Below are 24611 nucleotides of genomic sequence, written 5' to 3'. Positions count from 1 at the left end.
AAATTAATAAGCTTTATTTGTTTGATTTGGAATATATTTATTTAATGAAAAAAATTTTAATGAAAAATTTTTAGATAAGTAAAAAAAATAAAAAATTCAGAAAACATGTATAATTTAAAAAAAAAAATCATATTAAAGATTTTAGATATGGATTGGATCATGGAGAGAGAAGAATAATGATATTATATTTAATTTTATTAGTATTTTTATGATTTTTAAAAAAATTCTCCATATTTTTCTTTTGTTTTTATAAATTAGTAAAAATAACTTTTATCTGTTTCACTTTGTTTTTAAAATTTGGAGACAAAGAATAACGACCAAATAATATTATAAAATTTTAAAATCAAATATTTATTTTTAAAAAATAAAAAACTATTTTATAATTACACGACCAAATAGATTATAAATTATTAGGGTAAATTTCACTCATTTGTCCTAGTTTTTAAACTAAATATGATTATTCAAAACAAGTTTAAAATTTCATCAAATATTTCTCTTATTTTAAATGAAATGAAAAGACGAGTGAAAATAACATATAAAAAGGGGAGAGGGGGTATTTGATGAAATTTCAAACTAAATATGATTCAGTATATTCAACCCAAAATGTTACGGACAGTGAATAAAATTAGCCCTAAATTCTTACTTTAAAATACATACACATGATTTATTTAACTCAAAGTTCATTTATCATAACATAGTTATCAATTTTTTTATTTCATTTTTTTAGTTTTCTAATTTCATATGATATGATATACTCTTACCATTTGGAAAAGCCCTAAAAACTCGTCATTGCTTAGAGTTTTATAGAGAAGTTAAAAAGCTTTTTTAAAACTAAATAAAGCTTAATATAAAAGTTAAGAAATAAATAATAAATCAATAAAAAGTATAAAAAAAAATATATCTTAAAGTAAGTTGTTTTCAACAAAAGTTAAAAAAACAAACACTAGCTTATCTTTAAAACAAAAATCAAGAAGCTATCCCAAATGGGGCATTAATTAAAGAATTTAGGGTTAATTGCCTCAATAATGTCACCAATATTGACAGTGAATACAGCAGGGATGGGTATAATTGGTATCCATTTACCATTTCTCTTGATTTACAAACCTTGTACTTCATTGACTTGAAGAAATAGGGTGAGCCCAGTGGCATCTGAATGGGGAGTGATGCCCATAGCATTGCTTCCATTCACACAAGCTGGATAATAATTCATTCTTACTGTTTGTCCACCATTCTCAAACATATCTGTAAGTTGCTTAGGATTATTCCCAAGGTTCCTAGCCATCAACTTAACAAGGCAGCTTGAAACTTTTTGGAGCTCCAATGAATACTTGTTCAAGGTTGCCCTAATTTACAGGCTGAAAACTTAAGCAATGTACAAAAAAGTTGTTAGAAGAATTCATTTAATCAGAGATAACCTAGCTATACATACCTTAAAGAAGAAGGGTTTTCTGGCCAAAACCTCATATTTCTTTCAGAGGCTGGCAGTGACCGAAGCATAAAAATATCACCCCAATCAAGCTTCCGGCCTTGGCCAAAAATATAGGATTGGCCATAGCCCTCGACGCTATTTGGCAGCCGTGCATAAGCATTCTTCTCCTCTAGTGGCAATTTAAAGAATTCTTGAACAACTGCCTTCATTTTCTCAATTACTTCTTCAGCTACCCCATGATTTACTAACTGTTTGATGACAATATGCTCAATTTCAAATAAGACAGTTACCCATTAAGGTATAAGGTAAAACCATCCAACAAACTCAGCTTCAAGGTCACCATATCATGGATGTATGGTAGAAAATTCCTAAATCTTAATAATCTGGATCTGTTCTACCTATGGGGTTCCATACAAAAATCCTAACCCAAACCTTCAGTCCTCAAAACAAACCCTTAATCCAAAACCAAATCCCTGCATATTCATATGTATTCTAACCCAATCCCTCCCTTCTTAAAAACCCAGAAAAGAATTGTTTACAAGAATCTATGAACAGTAGCTGTTGAAATGAAATATTCATCAAGCCAAGAGACAAATTCAAAGAAATAAAGCATAGAACCAGCCCAAAATAAGAACTGGATAAAAATCCCAAGAAATAATGAACATGGATCAGACATGAAATTAACTATACCTGAAAGAAGCCCCATTCTTTACAGGCCAAGTGAAGTTTACCTATTTCATCATCATCAACCATGAGCTTCCTCATATCTATGGTGGGAATTTGAAGAGACTCATCCACCAAAACTTCTTCTGACTGGAGTTCCGACCGGTGGTCCCGAAATGGTATATCACCGGAGTTGCTGGAAGCAAGAGCTTGGACATTTGCAACTGGGATTGAACCGCCCAGCTCTCTGCTCATCTCTTCACCCACCATCTCTGTCTATAGTTGATACCCCTGTTATCTTTGCTCGGCTTCTTGCTCTTTAGCATATACTTTTATTTGCTTTTGTTTAATTTTATTTCCTTTGAAAACAATGTGTTACCCAAAACTGACATGTGGCGCAACCTTTTGTTTGAACAAATTTAATTTGTTGAAAAATAATAATTTTGGTGTACCATAGTATACATTTTTTTTATCGGGTTATTTGATTAAAAGGGATACGATAATTTCAAATTTGTAAATTTAACTTTTCATGTATTTATGCCCAAAAAATTGATTAATCCTTTTAAAATTTTTCTTATAAAAGTAATATTTTCCTCTAAAATTTATATGAAAACTATGTCAATATTAAAGGGTATTTATATTAAAATGAGTTCTTTTTCAAATTTAAATATGTAAAAGGTTACTTTTGCAAATTTGTAATTATTTCATCTCTTTTTAAGTAATACGTATATTAATATTATTTTATAAATATTCTTTTAGTTTTTCTTTTTTAAAGACAATTTTAACTTTAGAATTTTAAAAATTTATTTGCAAAATAAGTAATATAAAAATATAAATTTATAATACATGATATATGTATATGTCACATCTTACCTTTGGATTAACATATCATATGTAGAAATGATATAAAAAAATAAGACGGATAATATATCTCACTAATCTTATTCTATATTTGATTAAGTATAGGATATGATAAATGATTGAATAATTTATATTCTCTTATCACCAACCAAACATGGAATAGAATATAATATTTTCTCTCTTATCTTATCTCATATTATATCTAGTCAACCAAATATAACTTTAAAGTAAATCTCACTCCATCTAAAATAGTGCACTCCAACCACAAATAATAACATAATTACTCAATAGTGTTCTTTAAAAAATGATTAATTTTGAAATCGGTTTTTGAATATACTCTCAATTTTATTTTTCATTTTTTGGCCTTTTTTCCTCTATGGTTTTTTTTTGGTATGAATAAGCTAGTTTTTTTTTTTCTTTCCAAGAGTTAATTTTTTTTTTTTTAAATGTGAAAACGTTTCCCACTTATTTTGGTAACAACTACTAATCCACTTCCTATATGATTAAGAGACTTAGCAATCTTCCTATATGTATATAGTGAGAATTCAATGCATCAAAATTGGTGCTTTCAGGCTATGAACTAGCCTTAGGATGAGGAGTCGTGAAAAATAAATTTTCTATAAGCTAATAAATTGTGGGTCATGGAGACATTATCCACATTGTTTTTCTACTCATATTTGTGTAAGTGAGTTGGCATAAATAAACCATACAGTCTACCTAGATATTCACGGGAGCTCCATAGAACTTGTCTAAGTTCTCAGAAAAAACAACCTTACTTCCTCTCTCATATTGACGAATCTATCAAGTGTGCCATGTCACTAAACGTACCATCCATAAGAGTATGTATTCACTCTCAACCATTGTAAAATATGACAATATGTACCTCATATACATCATAGAAATGGACTCTCAAATATAAATAACTAATGGTATACAACATATTCAATTAATGACTTGTTATTACCCCCATATTAACCTAATTCTTGGGGATTCTATTCATATAAGTTGGGTTATCATCATCTTGATTTAATATTAGGCATAAACTCCTCGATGTTTCTTCCACTAATTTTTTATTTAATGGTTTTATCAGAAGATCAACCAAATTCAACTCTAACTTCACAAAATCTAAAGATGCAATCCTTGTCTCAATAACTCTATCTTATAATATTATATCTTAGGTATATATGTGTATTCTTTCTATTATACATCTTACTTTTAGCCTCTATTGCAGTCTGACTATTTAGCCTTAGTTTAGGCATGATTAAGATATATATAAGCTCACTATGCTCCAATTAATTAATTCTAAAATTGCAACTACACTACACATAAGGCATTTTCTCTTATTAATTAAACCTTTGATTATGCATGCAAACTATATGTATAGAAGAAAAATGGATGGATGGATGGATAGTTATTTGACTATTTAAGAACATTAATAATAAAGCCATCAAATAACAGAGGATCAACCAAATTCAACTCTAACCTCACAAAATCTAAAGATACAATCCTTGTCTCAAGTAACTGTCCTATAATATTATATCTTAGGTATGTATGTGTATTATTTCTATTATATATCTTACTTTTAGCCTTTATTGCAGTCTGACTATTTAGCCTTAGTTTAGGCATGATTAAGATATATATATATATATATATATATATATTAGCTCACTATGCTCCAATTAATTAATTCTAAAATTGCAACTACTCTACACATAAGGCATTTTCTCCTATTAATTAAACCTTTGATTATGCATGCAACTATATGTATAGAAGAAAAATGGATGGATGGATGGTTATTTGACTATTTAAGAACATTAATAATAAAGCAATCAAATAACTATTTAAATTGAATATCGAAGAGTCAAAGAAATTAAGCCAAAATACCAAATAAAAGTAGATTGATTTTTTTTCATTCCTAAGTGTAGACCCCCCGGAGGCAGGGAGTTTTCTTTTTATTTATTTATTTTTTTCTTTTTTCCTACCTTTTTTCCCGAGCCACTCAACATGATGGGGAGAGCTGTTTTTGGGGCAGTAAAAGGGGACTGATGGGGGGCTTTTGGGCGGTAGATGGGACAGGATATGGACATGGCTTGGAGGAGAAGCTAAAGAGAAACAGAGAGATAAGAAAATGAGAGACAGGAAGGAGGAAAGGGGTCTGGTGGATTTTTCTCGGGGAACCTAGCTGGAGGGGATCATCTTTAGGTACGATTATCATGGTTTTTCCTGTGTATTTTCGCTCTTCATACTCGTTATATCTCATGCGATGTGATTCCTACTCTGTTGGTTGGATTGTATATTTTTTTATGTTTATTGGTTCATGAAACGGGGTGATATAGAACATGACTTGTGCTTATGAATTACGGGATGAGATGAAGAAGGGAAAACTGGCACCGTCAGTGTTGCTTACAGCGTGCTCATCCATGGCCTCTCAAGGAATGAGCTTCTCCGTTACTTTGGGCACTTCATGCCAACCGTTAATTGCCTTAGGCTTGCCCATTGATATCTTATGGACTGGGCTTGATGAAGATGGGGCTTATTAGTGGGTTTAGACTTATGGGCTTGGGCTTGATGGATGCATATTATCATTTATTATTATTATTATTAATTATTATCATTATTACTATTATTATTATTATTATTATTATTATGGCCTCTCAAGGAATGAGCTTCTCCGTTACTTTGGGCGCTTCATGCCAACCGTTAATTGCCTTGGGCTTGCCCATTGATATCTTATGGACTGGGCTTGATGAAGATGGGGCTTATTAGTGGGTTTAGGCTTATGGGCTTGGGCTTGATGGATGCATATTATCATTTATTATTATCATTATTACTATTATTATTATTATTATTATTATTATTATTATTATTATTATTATTGATTATTATTATCATTGTTATTGTTATTATTATTGTTATTATTATCATTGTTATTATTATTATTATTATTATTATTATTATTATTATTATTATTATTATTATTATTATTGTTACTATTATTATTATTATTATTATTATTATTAATTGTTACTATCATTGTTATTATTATTATTATTAATTATTATTATCATTGTTGTTGTTATTATTATTATTATTATTATTATTATTATTATCATTGTTATTATCATTGTTATTATCATTATTATTAAATATTATTATTAATAATTATTATCATTGTTATTATTATTATTATTGTTATTATTATTGTTATCACTGTTACTATTATTACTATTGTTATTATCATTATTCTTGTCATTATTATTATTATTATTAACCCAACTTTCAAAATCTCATTATTATCATTATTATTAATTCACACTTTTAACATCTATTTATTATTATTATTATTATTATCATTAATCCAAACTTTCAAAGTCCTATTATTATTATTATTAACCCAACTTTCAAAAATCTCATTACTATTATTGTTATTAACCCAACTTTCAAAATCTCATTATTAATTCACACTTTCAACATCTATTTATTATTATTATTATCATCATTAATCCAAACTTTCAAGAATTTCATTATTATTATTATTATTATTACCTCAACTTTCAAAATCTATTTATTATTATTATTATTATCATTAATCCAAACTTTCAAAGTCCTATTATTATTATTATTAACCCAACTTTCAAAAATCTCATTACTATTATTATTATTAACCCAACTTTCAAAATCTCATTATTATCATTATTATTAATTCACACTTTCAACATCTATTTATTATTATTATTATTATTATCATTAATCCAAACTTTCAAAGTCCTATTATTATTATTATTAACCCAACTTTCAAAAATCTCATCACTATTATTATGATTAACCCTACTTTCAAAATCTCATTATTATCATTATTATTATTTCACACTTTCAACATCTATTTATTATTATTATGATTCGTTTGAGATCATTTCTATGTTTTCGTTAACTTTTGGTTGAATAGTAAATTGATTTATCATTTCTATATCTATAAGTTTTTTGATTAAATTGGTTTTATAGAGTTGTTCTATTATTTGGTCATCTGTATAGTTGTTACACATTATATTAACAAAGTTTTCTTGATCCACTTGTTCATCTAGTAATGTTGGATTACTAAATTCCTCTAACATTATATTTACTAACTCTGAGTTTTTGTATAGGTTTTCTACTGTCTCAATGTTTAGTAAAATATCTTCTTGTATAACATTTACATTTTCTATCTCACTATCTGACTCTACCTCTACATTTACAGTTTTATAATTTCCAAAGGTTTTTACTATATCATCAAATTCCATCATACATTTTAAACTTAAAGCATTAGTAGTTTTTCCTATAAATCCTATAGCTATGCTAAGGTTTTTACTTCCTAATTCCATATCATAACCTTTAGTATTTACAGTTATTTTTATTTTTTCTGTGAATTCCTTAAGATTTATACAAAATTGAGGTATACAACCAATAACTGCGTAATTTTGGTTCATATTAACTTCTGCACTAGCTAAAAGAGCTTGTCCTACTGTATTGTTTCTAGTATCTAAAAGGTTAATATTTATAAGTGCTCCAATTTCTTTACGATGAAGTCCTATTATTCCTATCAAAATTATTCCTAAGTGCATATATTTATCAGTTTTATTTTTTAATAATTTGCTTTTTGTTTCTGGAGATACTAAATCTAAATATACAATATTTCCTATTGAACTTATAGTATGTTGATTTAAAAATCTAGTTATTTTATAATTTTGAACTAATTGTTTTTTGTAAGGTGTTACTTCCTTTACTGCCTTTTTTAATTTTTCTTCAATAAATTCTTTTACATTATCTCGAGGGTTTATTGCTTCTACTATTTCCATGGTTTTATTGCTAGATTTTTTGGTTCAAAAGGATTTATTTTTCTTTCTATTTTAATTATTGGTTTTTCTTCTAAATTAAAGTTTTCAAATTATTTTAAAAGGTTATTTAATTTTTGTTTCTCTGATATTACTATATTTCTTTGTTCTAAAAGTTTATCTACTTTTTGGTTAATTTTTTCTAAAGTTTCTTTTAAATTTTGTTGTTCTAATTTTATTTGTTCTATTTCTTTTCTAACAAATTTTTCTTCTCTAGCTAATTGTTCTTTAATATAATCTAGGTTATTTCTTAGCAAGTTATGGTTCTTAAAGTCTTCCAGCTTCTTTTCTAATTCCTAAGACCGTGTTTAGTTTTTCTACAGATTTTATTTGTCTTTTTTGGATTTCTTTTAAAATATCTATATTATTTTGGTTTTCTTTCTGAATTTCTTCTTGTAATACTTCGTTTGTTATTTTTAATTGTGTCTCTACTAAAAATTTTAACTGCTTTACCTCTTGGGTTTGTAGATGAGGGTTCATTATCTCTAATATGTTTTAATTAGATGAGCTAGCATATAAATTATCAATATAATATTTTATAATTTCTCTTCTAATTACGGTTTCTGTAGCAAAAAGTTCGTCAAAAGCTTCTTGTATAGCTACTTCGTATTCATTCAAATATTTAAGAGAAGTTAAGTTTTTAATATCTGTAGTTAAATCTTTTACAGTAGTTCTTAAATTATGTAATTTGTCACAAGTTTCTCTAAATTCTTTACGTTGAGCATACAACCTATTATTAAGTTCTTTTACACAATCATAATCTATATTATATATACCAGGAGGATAAGGAATAAAAGACATTACTTCTTATGACACTAATTCATGTTAAGTAAGCAGAGAAAATAAAGATTCAGAATAAATTGAGCAAAATTAATCAGGCTTTATATGGGGTAAGATAAAGTTCGGTACTCTGAAAATTAATTTGAATCTACAGTCTCCTTTCCTAATTAATATACTGCAATACACAGAGAGGGGCTCTGATACCAACTTTTCCCATCACCAGTTTCAACAACAGTTTGTTAGTAAAGTTTCTTGAAATCTCCGTTAGCAATGAAAGTTAAATAAAAATTAAAGTATGAACAAAGTGTGAACACATTTATTGCTAGCATTAAAATAATACAAACACTTCTCCCATAATTAATATTTTAATATAAAATTTACAAAGACTTATTAAAATAACATAAAAATTTCAAACACTTAATAAAATAACATAAAAGGTTTCAGACATTTTGGAAAACTTAATATTTTAATATAAAATTTTTTCAAACACTTATTAAAATATTAAAATAACATAACATAAAAGGTTTCAGACATTTTGGAAAACTTAATATTATAAAAAAAAATTTCAAACACTTATTAAAATATTAAAATAACATAAAAGGGTTCTGTGCTTATAGTGAAAGTTTTTCAACGTATAAAATTAATCTTGAATGTATAAAAATTAAGTTTTAGAAATCGGGTATCTAAAAAAAAAAATTCAGGTAGTAAAATTCAAAATTTTTTAAAACATCACTTCGTGTCAAGATAATACCCCCCTTCTGACCAGACAGAGTCTCCCTAGAACGCCAATTTTCCGGCAAAAATGGGTTTGAGGTCAAGGGTTAAGACTAAAGACTCTAGTTTTAAAACATGATTTTACACCCAAAATTTTTTTTAAATAACCCGAAATTTATTTTTATTTTTATTTTTATTTTTATTTATTTATTTATTTATTTTTATTTTTTTTTATTTTTTTATTTTTTAATGTTGATGAGAACATTATATAAAAAGGATCCATGTATATTACATATATTAACTAGTAAAGAAAACTTAAAAATAATTCAAATAATTTTCATTTCCCTACTTTACCTTTTTACCCCCTAAGGGTAAGAAAAATACATAATAAATTTAAATGAAGGCAAAAAATTTAACAGAAAATTCTTACTTTCTTATTGATTGCTGATGAATGTACAAGGCTGAAGATGGAGCTTCTTTTTACAGATAACTTTGCACACTATTGCACACACCTTTTGACACACTTTCTGGGGCACCTCTTTTCTTTTACTACTACTAATTTATAGGCAAAGCATTTACAAGTGACAGGTGAGAATACAGGTGAGAATTAATTTCAAGTGGTTGGATTGTAGGAAAATATTTACGGTGTTCAGAGGTTTGGTATAAAATAAATACAAAGACTTTTGAGACTTTTACTTGTGACTTTTGTTTATTCATCTGTTCTTCTCTTCCTTCTTATCTCTTTCTCTTGTCCTTTTCTTCTCTTTTTATTACATGCATAATACGTGGCTTGTGGATGTCTTTACTGCTTTTGAACTTGTACTGCTATATTTAATTTTTGTAGTTGAAGACGCATTTACTGCTTCAATGTCGTCATTGCTGACATCATCCTTCCATTGCATTTTGTAGATTATGATAACTTTCATCGTCCAAGTTGTCCCAAAATAATGCGTCATCGCTGAGATAGGAAGATGGTTCCGGTATATCTACACTGAGTTCGGTATATCTACCTCAGCGATGACGCATTATTTTGGGACAACTTGGACGATGAAAGTTATCATAATCTACAAAATGCAATGGAAGGATGATGTCAGCAATGACAACATTGAAGCAGTAAATGTGTCTTCAACTACAAAAATTAAATATGGCAGTACAAGTTCAGAAGCAGTAAAGACATCCACAAGCCACGTATTATGCATGTAATAAAAAGAGAAGAAAAGGACAAGAGAAAGAGACAAGAAGGAAGAGAAGAACGAATGAATAAACAAAAGTCACAAGTAAAAGTCTCAAAAGTCTTTGTATTTATTTTATACCAAACCTCTGAACACCGTAAATATTTTCCTACCATCCAACCACTTGAAATTAATTCTCACCTGTATTCTCACCTGTCACTTGTAAATGCTTTGCCTATAAATTAGTAGTAGTAAAAGAAAAGAGGTGCCCCAGAAAGTGTGTCAAAAGGTGTGTGCAATAGTGTGCAAAGTTATCTGTAAAAAGAAGCTCCATCTTCAGCATTGTACATTCATCAGCAATCAATAAGAAAGTAAGAATTTTCTGTTAAATTTTTTGCCTTCATTTAAATTTATTATGTATTTTTCTTACCCTTAGGAGGTAAAAAGGGGTAAAAAGGTAAAGTAGGGAAATGAAAACTATTTGAATTATTTTTAAGTTTTCTTTACTAGTTAATATATGTAATATACATGGATCCTTTTTATATAATGTTCTCATCAACATTAAAAATAAATAAATAAATAAAATAAAAATAAATAAATAAATAAATATAAATAAAAATAAAAATAAATTTCGGGTTATTTAAAAAAAAATTTGAGTGTAAAATCATGTTTTAAAACTAGAGTCTTTAGTCTTAACCCTTGACCTCAAACCCGTTTTTGCCGGAAAATTGGCGTTCTAGGGAGACTCTGTCTGGTCAAAAGGGGGGTATTACCTTGACACGAAGTGATGTTTTAAAAAAATTTGAATTTTACTACCTGAATTTTTTTTTTTTAGATATCCGATTTCTAAAACTTAATTTTTATACATTCAAGATTAATTTTATACGTTGAAAAACTTTCACTATAAGCACAGAACCCTGTTATGTTATTTTAATATTTTAATAAGTGTTTGAAAAAATTTTATATTAAAATATTAAGTTTTCCAAAATGTCTGAAACCTTTTATGTTATTTTATTAAGTGTTTGAAATTTTTATGTTATTTTAATAAGTCTTTGTAAATTTTATATTAAAATATTAATGATGGGAGAAGTGTTTGTATTATTTTAATGCTAGCAATAAATGTGTTCACACTTTGTTCATACTTTAATTTTTATTAACCCAACTTTCAAAAATCTCATTACTATTATTATTATTAACCCAACTTTCAAAATCTCATTATTATCATTATTATTAATTCACACTTTCAACATCTATTTATTATTATTATTATTATCATTAATCCAAACTTTCAAAGTCCTATTATTATTATTATTAACCCAACTTTCAAAAATCTCATCACTATTATTATGATTAACCCTACTTTCAAAATCTCATTATTATCATTATTATTATTTCACACTTTCAACATCTATTTATTATTATTATTATTATTATTATCATTAATCCAAACTCTCAAAATCTCATTATTATTATTATTATTAATTCACACTTTCAAAATCTTTTTATTATCATTATAATTAATTCAACTTTCAAAATCCTACTATTAACCCAACTCTCAAAATATTATTATTATTATTATCATTAATTCAACTTTTAAAATCTTATTATTATTATTACTATTATCATTATTATTATTAATTCAATTCTCAAAATCTTATTATTATTATTATTAATTCACACTTTCAAAATATTATTATTATCATTTATTCAAACTTTCGAAATCTTATTATTATTATTATTATTATTAATTCAAACTCTCAAGACCTTATTACTATTATTATTATAAATTCAACTTTCAAAAGTCTATGGTCTCGCAGTTCAATTTCCTAAAGTCCGTTTCTCATTTTCTTTAACAAATTTCGATTTAATCACCGGAGCTCTAATCTTCAAAATTTAATTCCAAATACTCCAATTTTCAAATAAGCTCTAATAATCCAGTTTTCACTCGAATAGTTTTTAATCACATTTCAGTTCCTAAATAATCTTATGATCTTCTTGATTTTACATAAGCAATAGTAATTCCTTCATAATTCTAAAACACGGGATTTGTGGGATTAGCTTATGAACAATAAATCGAGCTTTGTTAGGGGCCCTATGTTTGACCCCTTTTGACTGTCAATTATCGTGCTTACTGTATTTTGCTTGAGCTTCGTTTTGCACTCCGATATGTATGAGCTATGTTTTGTATTCATTAATTGTGCACTAATCCCATTTCTTGATAGCGCATTGTGGCTCATGGCCGAGGTACGCATCCACTCCCTTTCTAGTTAATCTCTATTGCGTGTTTTGATTCTCATATTGTGCATGATTTAGGTGAATATCCATTGACTTTCTCGTTGATTGCCACGTCAGTTTCATTGTATTAGTAGAGACCCGACTTTAGGGGCTTAGAGGGGTGCTACGGTCTTTACCGTACCTTCCCGATGAGTAACCTAATCCCCGAACTCGATCCGGTTTTTCACAGACCACCTTTTCCAAAATAAGGAGTCACACTTAGGGTTTTTCTTTTTTATTTTGTTTACCCTTTTAAAAATAAAACAAAAATAAGTGGCGACTCTAAGTCATTTTTCTTAATCCATAAAGATCATTTTTCAAATATAAAAATCGAGCTCGCCATCGGGTGGAAAACGCATGAGCCGAAATGCGGGGTCCACAAAATGGCGACTCCACTGGGGACTTATTTTAGAGGGTCAAGCTTGAACTTAGAGTGAAGCAAATGTGGCATTTGATTGGACGATCAGTGGATGCTCATCTCTTGATTGTACATTGAGGATTTCTTGACGCATGCTTAGATGTCGTATTCATTTGAGATTTTGACATGCTGGATTATTGATGATTGATCTTATTGCATTGTTTAGCGTATTGATTCTAATTTTGGCATGATTGTTCTAATCACTTCACATGCATACACTCACCATTGTATATCACTCAGCTTGACATGTTGATTCTCTGACTTGTATACTATTTTGATCGTCTTTAAGCAGGATGTTTGTATCACTATTCGTCTTGGTTGTCGTATTCTCGCTTATCTTGTGTGTACATGAGTGATATATTCTACTCTGCTTGACTGTATGATGCATGACTGCCCTCCCTCTGCATGATTGCATGTCGCTTGTCTATGTGGGTCTCACTTCTATCCCCATACTTCCAAATCTCTTGGTATCGGTCATTCCTTTCATCTCGGTTCTCACTATTGCAAGTGTGAGACCTTCTGTGTGCTTGCTCTCTGACCGAGCCAGAGATTAGGAGTAGGGTCTAGCGATAGGCTATATCGATGCACGGGAGCATTCTGGAGGAGATCGACATTTTGATGTCGATTGGAGTCCGATCATTGAAGACCTGTATAGCCCCGAGCTAGGTTTCATGGATAGTCGTGCGACCAGTGTGTTTCCTCTTCTGCTCTATATTCTTAGGGTTTTCGGATGCACCCACACCATTCACTGTGCACTTTATTTGACCATTGAGCGTTGAGAGTTTGAAAGGTTTCACCATAGGAAACCCCCTGGGATGTCGAGGTAGTGCATGTGTGGAGGTGATGACCACCTTGCATCGAAGCGCCCCGTCTCTTCAAAGACGTGCAGAGGGTTGCGTACCGCCGGAGGGTACGATCGCTTCTGCTAGGGATCTTTTAAAGTCCACCCATATCCATTTAGAGCCATCTTGACCTCGTAGGTTGAGCCGTAGATCCTCCGATTAGGACTCCCTCCCTACACGTGGGTGCATCTGAGGGCCTTCGGCGCCTCTGTGGTCACATTGTGGATTCGACGCTCCCTCTTTAGACTCCAGTTGAGAATGCACAGAGATCAGTGTTAGTTTTGAGTACAGTCGGACCGTTCATCTTCACTTGGATGCTTCGTTGGTTCCCGCTTAGATTACTTTTTCTTTTGTACATTCTCAGAGCCATATCCTTATTTCGTTCTTCGTGCTTTCTCAGGATCGGACCTTTGTTCTTCATTTGGATATACCTTCGTGGGATAGAGTAGAGGAGGAGACTTTCAAGATCGGATTTTGATCATAGCCTGGATACACCTTCTTGGGTCAGAGTTGAGGGGAGATTAGTCCGATATTCAGAGAGACATAGTATGGATCAGCAGGTTGTTACTGTGGATCAGTTCACGGCCACCATGGCTTCTATCTAGGAGGCTTTAGCTAGCCTTAGACAGGAGATCAGTGGTCAGCAGGGTAGACCACCAACAGTGGCTCAGGATGAGACACCGCATGACTCGTTGCCACCTCCACCACCTATTCCTTCGGCGCCTCAGGCCTCACCCTATAAACTACACGGGCACTCTGAGATCGCTCCACCCATAGTCGCCCAGGCCACAGTCATTGATGACACGCATGCGCTCATGGACCGCATCGAGCAATGTATGAGGCAGATGAGAGTGTCACATGGATCAGTTGTTTGGGATGATTTTGAGGGTATGCCGGTAGCCAGTCTGCCGGCTAAGTTCAGGATGCCAGACATCGAGAGATATACAGGCATTGGTTGCCCGCACCTCCACCTCAGACTTTATAGCACCGTGATGAGGGCTCATGGTTTGGACGAGTCTCAGATGATTACTCTAATCCCGCTATCTCTAAGTGGGGCAGCCCAGTGATGGTTCACTTCCTTGAAGTCTTCACGACGCCAAACGTGGGGTGACTTGGCCCGAGAGTTCCTACAACAGTTTTCATTTAATATTGTCGTGGATGTATCGAGGAGAGAGCTAGAGGCTCTTAGGTAGAGATTGGACGAGTCAGTTTCTTCGTTCATTTCCAGCTGGCGCGGGAAGATTGCCGAGATTATTGACAGACCTTCAGAGCGAGATCAAATACAGATGGTCTTGAGGAGTTTACAGCCCAGGATCGCCAGGCATGTGGTCGGGGTACCGTTCGCAGATTTTGGGTCATTGGTTATGGCTTTATACGATGTCGAGGACGGCATCTCGAGAGGATTATGGACAGATTCTTCCCCTAGTGATATTAAGGGGAAGAAGCCCTTCGTAGGATCGAGGCCAGCAGATGTGAGCGCTATCGGTTCTTCCAATCAGAGGCCTCTCAGGCGCCATCAGCCGATCCCACAGTTTCCCGAGCCTCATTCGTCCTATGCATCTCATCAGTACAGGTCACGGGCACCTCGTCTAGCTTATGATCAGACATATACTCCGCAGACTTTGGCTTTGCCTTATTATGCCTCCCAAGGCATTGAGAGACCCTCGGTTTCCTACACGGCTACAGGACAACCATGCTATGCTGCTCAGTTCACTGCAAGACCCGCAGCGCCTTATCCCCGACTCAGAGCTCAGCAGACTTCTACTCCCTTTGCTTTGAGGACATAGAGGCAGTTCTCACAGATAGGCATGCTGTTGAGCCAGGCTCTTCGGAAGCTTACAGAGGCTGGGTTATTGACTACTCTCACCCCTCGGCCACCGCCTCAACCGATTCCGTCCCAGTTCAGGATGGATCTACACTGTGCATACCATCAGGGGCCTGAACACGAGACCGATCGATGCACCGCTTTGAGGCATGCCGTTCAGGATTTGATCGTCCAGGGTTTGGTACACTTGGGTCAGCCGAGTGTGACCACGAACCCGTTGCCTGCTCACACCACACATGCAGTCCCTCCACCAGCCGATGACATTCATTTCTTAGAGTTTGATGAGGTCGATGACCACATCCACATGCTGAGTGATGATGATTCAGACCCAAAACCCATCATGCCAGGTGTGATTTATGAGATGAGTGGGGCAACTCTGAGTTCTCAGACGCCTGCTCCATTCCGTTTAGTTCCCGAGACGGCATCAGTGCAGGCTGCCACCGTTGAGCCATTGATTTTGCCGCATTACTGTGTCCGGACGCCTTTCATCTTGATCCCGAATGTTGAGGAGGTTCAAGCTCCATACGTTGATGATTCTCAGACTCTGGACATTCAATATGTTCTCCGAGGAGGTTGAGTGATGCGATAGCCACCCCCCGCAGTAGCTAGGCCAGTTGAGGGTATGTCCGCTCCCGAAGAGGTCAGAGCCGAGGACGACGAGATCTTAAGACAATTGCGGAGCACTCAGGCTCGTATTTCCATTTGGAGCCTATTGGCCTCCTCGAGCACTCACCGTGATGCTTTGATTCGGGCTCTGAGCCAGATCCGGGTCTGAACTGAAAATAGTGATGGCTCTGAACGCTGATACTGAGAAGCGATGATGGCTCTGAACGCCGAAACCGAGAAGTGACGATGATGACTTTGAATGTCTAACTGAGAAGCGACTCTGAATGTCAATCTGAAAACCGATGATGGCTTTGAACGCCGAACTGAAAAGTGACAATGATGGCTCTGAACGCCGAAACTAAAAAGTGATGATGATGACTCTGAACGTCAAACTGAGAAGTGATAACGACTCTAAACGTCGAAACCGCGGATGCGACTCTGAATGTCGATCTGAAAAGCGATGATGACTCTGAAAGTCAAACCGAAAACACGGTGATGGCTCTAAACGTTAAAACGGATGAGTGATGATGGCTCTGAACGCCGAGCTAAAAACAGTGATAACGACTTTGAACACCGAAACCGAGGATGCGACTCTGAATGTCGATCTGAAAACCGATGATGGCTCTAAATGCCGAAACTGAGAACACGGTGATGGCTCTAAAAGCCGAAACTAAAAAGTGATGATGGCTCTGAACGCCGAAACTGAGAAAATAATAGCTTTGGAAGCCAAATCAAAAAGCTAACTCTAAACACTAAACTAGAAGAATAATGGCTCTAGAAGCCAAACCAAAAAACTAACTCTAAAAGCTAAACTAGGAAATAACAGCTCTAGAAGCCAAACCAAAAAGTTAACTCTAAATGCTAAACTAGAAAATAATAGCTCTGGAAGCCAAACCAAAAAGCTAACTTTAAACGCTAAACTAGAAAATAACAGCTCTGGAAGCCAAACCAAAAAGCTAACTCTAAAAGCTAAACTATGAAATAATAGTTCTGGAAGCCAAACCAAAAAGCTAAACAAAATGACAGTGGGGGATGCCCGAAACGAAATGACAGTGGGGGGTTGCCACAAACGAAATGACAGTAGGGGAATGCTCTAAACAGACTGAAAATAGGGGGATGCCCTAAACAAACTAAAAATAGGAGGATGCCCTAAACAAGATGACAGTGGGGGGATGTCCCAAACGAAATGACAGTGGGGGGATGCCCCAAACGAAATGACAATGGGGGGATGCCCCAAACGAAATGACAATGGGGGGTTGCCCCAAATGAAATGACTGTGGGGGGTTGCCCCAATAGAAAAGCGTTAAAAGAGGTATGCCCCAGTATGATGACTCGCAAAGATCAAGAAATGGATTGAGTAGTGAGAAAGATGTGCAAAACAGCCGATGAACTCAAAGACGAGGGTATACCTAAGTATGGCATGCCGCTGCAAATCTCAATCCGCTGGAAATGGCTGAAAGGGACTCTACGAGTCTCGAACGATGCTCCGCTAAGAGCTCATATCGATGAAGAGCTCAGGAATAATGGTCAGTGAGGCGAATACAATATATCTCGATTGAGTGATGGAAACTGTAAAGGATATGTGAGAGAACGATCGCCTCCAGGGCTAAATGAAGGCAATATGCCCCAGTATGACATCAAATGTACCCGATCTATCTTGGAGTACCCCTCTGAAATGATGACGCGGGAAATCCAGCCACTAGAGACGACTCCATCCAGGAATCACGACTATATCAAAGGGTATGAATCTGGCTGAATGACTCAAGAGAGGCTCCTCGGAGTATCCGGACAAAATGAAATCAAACATCGATCTGGCGTGTATCTCATAACCGTGGATAATCATGTAAACCAGTGGGGATCTATAAATCTCGATCAAAATGGGGAATATGCCCCAGTGTGGCATCGAGAATGTAATACGCCAAAAAATCAGATGAGCTCAGGTCATCCATGCCTAGCTAGATGGCTCTCGATAAGCTCCACTAAGGAATCATCGTGAGGATAGCGAATATATCATCATCTCTGCATACATCTCACCAAATAAGGATAAGCACGCGACTCCCTCATGATCTGTAAATCTCATTCGAACTGAAATATGCCCATGTGTGGCATCGAAATGTATGATAGGTCGGAAATCAGATAGCATGGAATCACCTATCCTCGAACATGTGACCTCTGCGAAGATCCATAAAGATCCTCCGAAACGGAATATGCCCCAGTATGGCATCAGGTGCGCGACAGGTCCGAAGAACAAATGTCATGAAATCATCCATCATCGCACATGTGACCTCCATGAAAGTCCGTAAATCTCATCTGAAACGGAAAATATGCCCCAGTATGGGCATCGGATGCACGATAGGTCAAAAATCGAGCGACATGAAATCATCTGTCATCAAACATGTAACAATGGTCGTCCGAATCCATAACTAAATCATGCACACATATCCAAGATGTACCTCCCAGATGGAGAGGCATGATGGCATCCAAGTGTCGAGAAGTGCGGACCTGGCTGGGTGGATCTCAGAGGCTCCGTAAGGTAACGATCATGTCCACGTCTCAGTGAGCATCCAGTAAGTGATGATCGTGCAAGTCCGTGAGGATCCATGAACCTCCAAATGAAATGGGATATGCTCCAGTGTGGCACTAGAGGTATGATAGGTCAAAAATCAGGTGACACCAAATCAATCATCATCAAACTCACGATCCTGGTAATCCGAACACAATTGAATTAGACCTACACATCAAAGAGGCGACTCCCAAAAGAAGAAGCATGGCGATATCTAAATATCAACCAGATCTCAATCACCTGTCCAAGTAGAGGCTGCTGAAGACGACATCTGATCCCATGGCCTCAGGGTGGTCTTAAGACACGAGATGTAATGTAGGTCAAGGTGATAGGGTGATAGAAACGAAAGAAAACTAGGCTCAAATACCCAATGATCAAAACTTATGCCCTCATATATGAAATGCAACATGTATAGTGAACCCCATGAGCCATGGACCTGAGGATGCCTAACGTGAATATGATGTCGATAAGGAGACAAATGAAGCAACATGAACTGATAGTGATATGTATAATGATGATGCGAAGTAAGTATCGAACCCGAGATGGGTCGCTGTAAGAAGAGAATAAGATGTGAAGGGAATGAGATGAATCACAAGCAACGATAAAAACGACAGCGAAACAATGGATATGTGAAGAAATGTGGTGATCGACTCAGATCAAACATGAAGTGAAGTCACATCAATAATGAATGTAATGATGGAAAGAACAATGACTCGGAGTCCTTAGGAGAAGGTCACTCATCTCTCTCACAAATAGGTATGACGAAGCAACACAAATAACATGGGATCTCGGAGAGCTCACATACGAACTCCCAATAACGAACATGCTCGATAAAAACGACCCCCAGACATCAATATACATACTCTATAATCAAGAACACTACACACATACACACACGTGCTTATTATTATTATTATTTTTATTTTTTTATTTTTATTTTTTACATATATACAAATACACATCCCTTGAACATGAACAAATGAACCCCGAGGGTGATGTCGATAACAGATGGACACCGACCCATGTGCTAAGGCAACCCAAAACTCTCTCTAACGAGATGACCTTCTCAAACTAAGGATCTCTAAACCAATGTCCGTGAGATAGACGGTGGAAATGATGTGACTATCCTCCATGTGATGAACTGAGGAGGCTCACCACTCAGGGTGGAGAGAATATGAGACAAACAAATAGTAGATAGGATAAAGAAGAAGAGATGAATAACACAACCAATAAGTTGAGATGAAAATGCAGAGGTGCAGTAATAGGAAAAGATGATGAGAAAAACATGCCCCTAGGTCCAAGGCTCATGAAACTCCCAAACAATGCATGCATACATTAAAGGGCCCCTATCCCGGTGTGAAAATGTGAGCAAGGCGATAAGAAAGAAAGGCTATAATACGCATGTGAGGCTCAATGGGCTAGCAACGGACTATGTATCACAAAGGAATAACAAGGTAATGGCTAACCGAAATGATGGCCACCCATCCTACGACCTTGGTCTCAAACATAGTACCTTTTTAGCTGATCCACATTGGTTGGCTCTGAGAATCGGTTTCCGTCTAAATCCATCAGCCATGCAGCGCCCTCTGGGGTCAACTCCCTGATGAAATAAGGTCCGCTCCAGTTGGGTCTGAACTTCCTTCTAGGATCTCTGATCAATCCCTTGATAACTTTCAAGACTAAGTCACCTAAATGTAGTGGTCTGGGCTTGACCTGCTTTTTGAAAGCGCGGGCCATCTTCCTTTGATATGCACGAACATGGTCTACTGCTCTCAATCTCCTCTCATCTAGGAGATTAAGCTAATCAAATCGAGCCTGAGCCCAATCTGTCTCGGGAATCTGCTGCTCTAGTGCTACCTCAACGAACCCATCTCAATCTCAACAGGTAGCACCGTCTCCATGCCATATACCAATAAATAGGGTGTGGCGCCTGTAGAAGTGCGAAAAAAGGTCCGATAAGCCCACAATGCAAATGGGAGCTTCTCTAACCAATCCCGAAAAGTCTCAACCATCCTCCATAATATCCTCTTGATATTCTTATTCGCGGCCTCTACTGTCCCGTTCGTCTGTGGCCTGTACGCAGACGACCTATGATGTCAGATGTTATATCGTTATACCAAGGTGTCAACCTCTGCCCTGAAATGTACCCCTCTATCCGAAATCAACTCATGAGGGACTCCGTATCGACAAATAATGTGTGATATGATGAAACTAGCAACTCCAGATGATGTCAATCTCGCATACGAAGCGGCCTCCACCCACTTGGTGAAGTAGTCGATGGCGACCAAGATGAACTCATGACCACTGGAAGATTTCGGCGAAATCTTCCTAATGATGTCGATACCCCATACTGAAAACTGCCAAAGTGAAGTCAGTGCGTGCAACTCTGAAGGTGGCATGTGAATGAGGTTCCCATGTATCTGACACTCGGGACATCTCTGAACAAACTGGCAGCAATCCGTCTCCATGGTCAACCAGAAGTAACCGGTCCTCATGATCTTACGGGCCAACATATATCCTCCCATATGTGGTCCGCAGACTCCCGCATGAACCTCTCTCATCACTCGATCGGTGGAGGCACGATCCAAGCATAATAATAGCATCCCATCAGCTGATCGTCTATATAATGTCTCACCACAAATCACGAATCAAGCGGCTAACTATCTCAATGCTCTCCTATCCTTGGCCGTGGCAACCTCAGGATACACACCAAGTCTCAAGAAGTGATATATGTCATGGTACCAGGGCAGACTATCGTCTATCTCTGTATCATCAATCAGACAACAATATGCAGGAGCAAACCTCGACTCGATCAACAATGGGCGAACAGTGGCATCAATAGGAATGTCAATCATGGAAGCTAGAGTAGCTAAGGCATCAGCAAACTGGTTCTACGCTCTAGGCAGATGGGTATATCTCAAATCATCGAATCTCCCGACCAGTAGCTCTAAATACGCGTGGTAAGGTCTAAGCTTCACATCTCTAGTCTTCCACTCGCCCTGAATCTGTCTCAATACCATATTGGAGTCACCAAACACCTTCATCTGTCTAATCCCGAGCTCGAGGGCTGTCTCTAATCCCAAGATACAAGCCTCATACTCAATAATGTTGTTCGTGGCAGGATGTCGATCCGAGAATGCCAAATGAACAGATCTGGGAATGTGATCACCATGAGGGGATATCAATAAGACGTCTATCTCCTATCCGAAATGGTTGGTTGCACCATCAAAGTACATGCACCAACCTGACAGACTAGTCACAGCAGCAACATCCTCGTTTGGGAAGTCATCATCAATGGCCCTGCCATCGAGAACTGGTAAAGAAGCTAGATGATATGCGACAACGCTCCCTCTAATGGACTTCTGAGTGACATAATGGATGTCAAACTCAGTCAGAAGTACCAACCATCTCATGAGGCAACCGACCAAGGCGGGCCTATCAAACAAATATCTCAAAGGATCTAGATGGGATATCAAGTGCACCGAATACTCGGTCATGTAATGTCTCAGTCGGCGAGTGACCCAAACCAAAGCCAAGCAATAGCGCTCAATCATAACGTATCTTGTCTCGTAGTCTAGCATCCTCTTACTCAGATAATATATGGCTCGATCCTTGCCCAAATCATGGAACTGAGCTAGCATGCATCCCAAAGCCACGTTTGAGACAGATAGGAATAGGAGTAAAGGACAGCCTGGTGTAGGAGGCGCCAAGACTGGGGGTGACAACAAGTACTCTCGGATCTTCTCGAATGCGCGCTGACATTGATCATCCCAAACAGTGGGTTGACTCTTCCTCAAGAGTCGGAAAATAGGCTCACAGATGTCTGTCAATCTGGCGATGAATCTGTTGATGTACTGAAGTCTACCCAAGAAGCCTATGACATCTCTCTCTGTCCTCGATGCAGGCATGTCCAGGATAGCTCTGATCTTATTCGGATCTACCTTTATGCCTCTCTCACTAACCATATACCCTAAGAGTTTCCCAGAAGTCACTCCGAAAGTGCACTTCTTAGGATTCAATCTCAATCTGAACTATCGGATCCTCTCAAAGAACCTCTCTAGAGCTGCCAAGTGATCTGGTCTGTCTCAGGATTTTACTATCATGTCGTCTACATAAACCTCGACATCCTGATGCATCATGTCATGGAAAAGGGTGGTCGTCGCTCTCTGATAGGTGGCTTCTGCGTTCTTCAATCCGAATGGCATGACTCTGTAGCAATAAGTACCCCACTCGGTAATGAAGGACGTCTTCTCCATGTCCTATGGAGCCATCAAGATCTTACTGTACCCGAAAAATCCGTCCATAAAAGACAACATCGAATGACCCGCCGTACTGTCAACTAGCATGTCGATGTGTTGAAGGGGAAAATCATCCTTAGGATTAGCCTTGTTGAGATCTCGGAAATCAACACAGACTCTCACTTTGCCATCCTTCTTGGGAACAGAGACGACATTAGCTAGCCACTTCGGGTACTCGACCACTGATAAGAATCCTACACTGAACTGCTTCTAAATCTCTTCCTTGACCTGCAGGCTCCAACAAGGATGCAACCGTCTCAACTTCTGCTTAACCGGCCTAGCATGGGGCAGAAGTGGCAAACGATGCTGGACGATAGATGGATCAAAGCTCGGCATGTCCTCATAGGACCATGCGAAGACGTCCAAGTATAATCTGAGCAATTGGATGAGGCTGTCTCTCTCATCTACAGATATATCTGACCCGATCCTCAACTCCCCAGGCTGATCTGCTGTGCCGAAATCAACAATCTCTGTGTCCCCTACAGCAGGTGAAACCCTCTGATCAACGGGATCCAAATCAGAAACAGAAGATGAGCCATCATCTGAGTCATGCTGTGCAATCTCATCATCAATATCAAAAATCTATGATGTGGGTGAAGATGGTGCGGATAAATAAATATCAGAAGAGACAGGAAAATACTCGAAAATGCTCAAATCCATAGATGAAAAGTCGAAAACATAATCAGGACGGGAGACAAATCCCGATAAAACATCAAATGAAAGAGGTAAGTCCATAAAGTCGGACACTCCCTCAATAAGGCCAACAGGGTCGTCAATCAAATCAACAGCAACTATAACATCCTCGACGATCTCGAGGACGGACACCTCGAAGAGATCAAATGGTGAAACAAGCTCCAGTAGGGCTATCTCCTCGGTCTGGCTCAAGCTCATCGCGAGCATCTCATCAACGTACTTGTCACGCGGCATGGATCCGTCCACTACGTCTCCAATCTCGGCAAAAGTCCTGTGATCATCAATCTCATCCTGGAAGCAAAGTGTCATAAGGCTCGTACGATCTGGGGAGGGAGGAGCAATCAACACAGAAGTCGAAGGGCCAGGGGCTTCGTCACTCAACTGTAATCGCTGGACAACGCGCTGAAGCTTGGCCTCCTGGGTGGTGTTGAGTCCTCCGATGATCCCATCAAATGGTGCATGTGGCTCTGATGCCCTCACAAAGTAATCGACTAGGCTCATGGTGTATGGGCGGACAGGATAATAAAAGGGGGTATGAGTAAAGCGAGCCCTCACCCTCTCCTTGCGCAGCCACGCCATATGACGATAGTCGGCCTCAGTAGGAA

General features: G+C 36.4%; 1 protein-coding gene and 1 pseudogene across 1 annotated transcript in view; both read right to left on the bottom strand.

Moving 5' to 3' along the window:
* Positions 1–975: 975 nt before the first annotated feature.
* LOC109123721 (S-norcoclaurine synthase 1-like) lies at positions 976–2362 on the bottom strand (annotated as a pseudogene).
* Positions 2363–8188: 5826 nt separating this feature from the next.
* The window catches only part of LOC100267786 (S-norcoclaurine synthase 1), a 28614-nt gene continuing 12191 nt past the window's right edge, over positions 8189–24611 (bottom strand). The window contains exon 5 of the mRNA XM_059734116.1: positions 8189–10379. Within this exon, the coding sequence (XP_059590099.1) occupies positions 10327–10379 (53 nt within the window). The 3' untranslated portion in view covers positions 8189–10326. The remainder of the gene's footprint in view (positions 10380–24611) is intronic.

This window comes from Vitis vinifera, chromosome 2 (genome assembly GCF_030704535.1).
Source record: "Vitis vinifera cultivar Pinot Noir 40024 chromosome 2, ASM3070453v1".
NCBI lineage: Eukaryota > Viridiplantae > Streptophyta > Magnoliopsida > Vitales > Vitaceae > Vitis > Vitis vinifera.
This window is presented reverse-complemented; position numbering and strand designations above follow the sequence as displayed.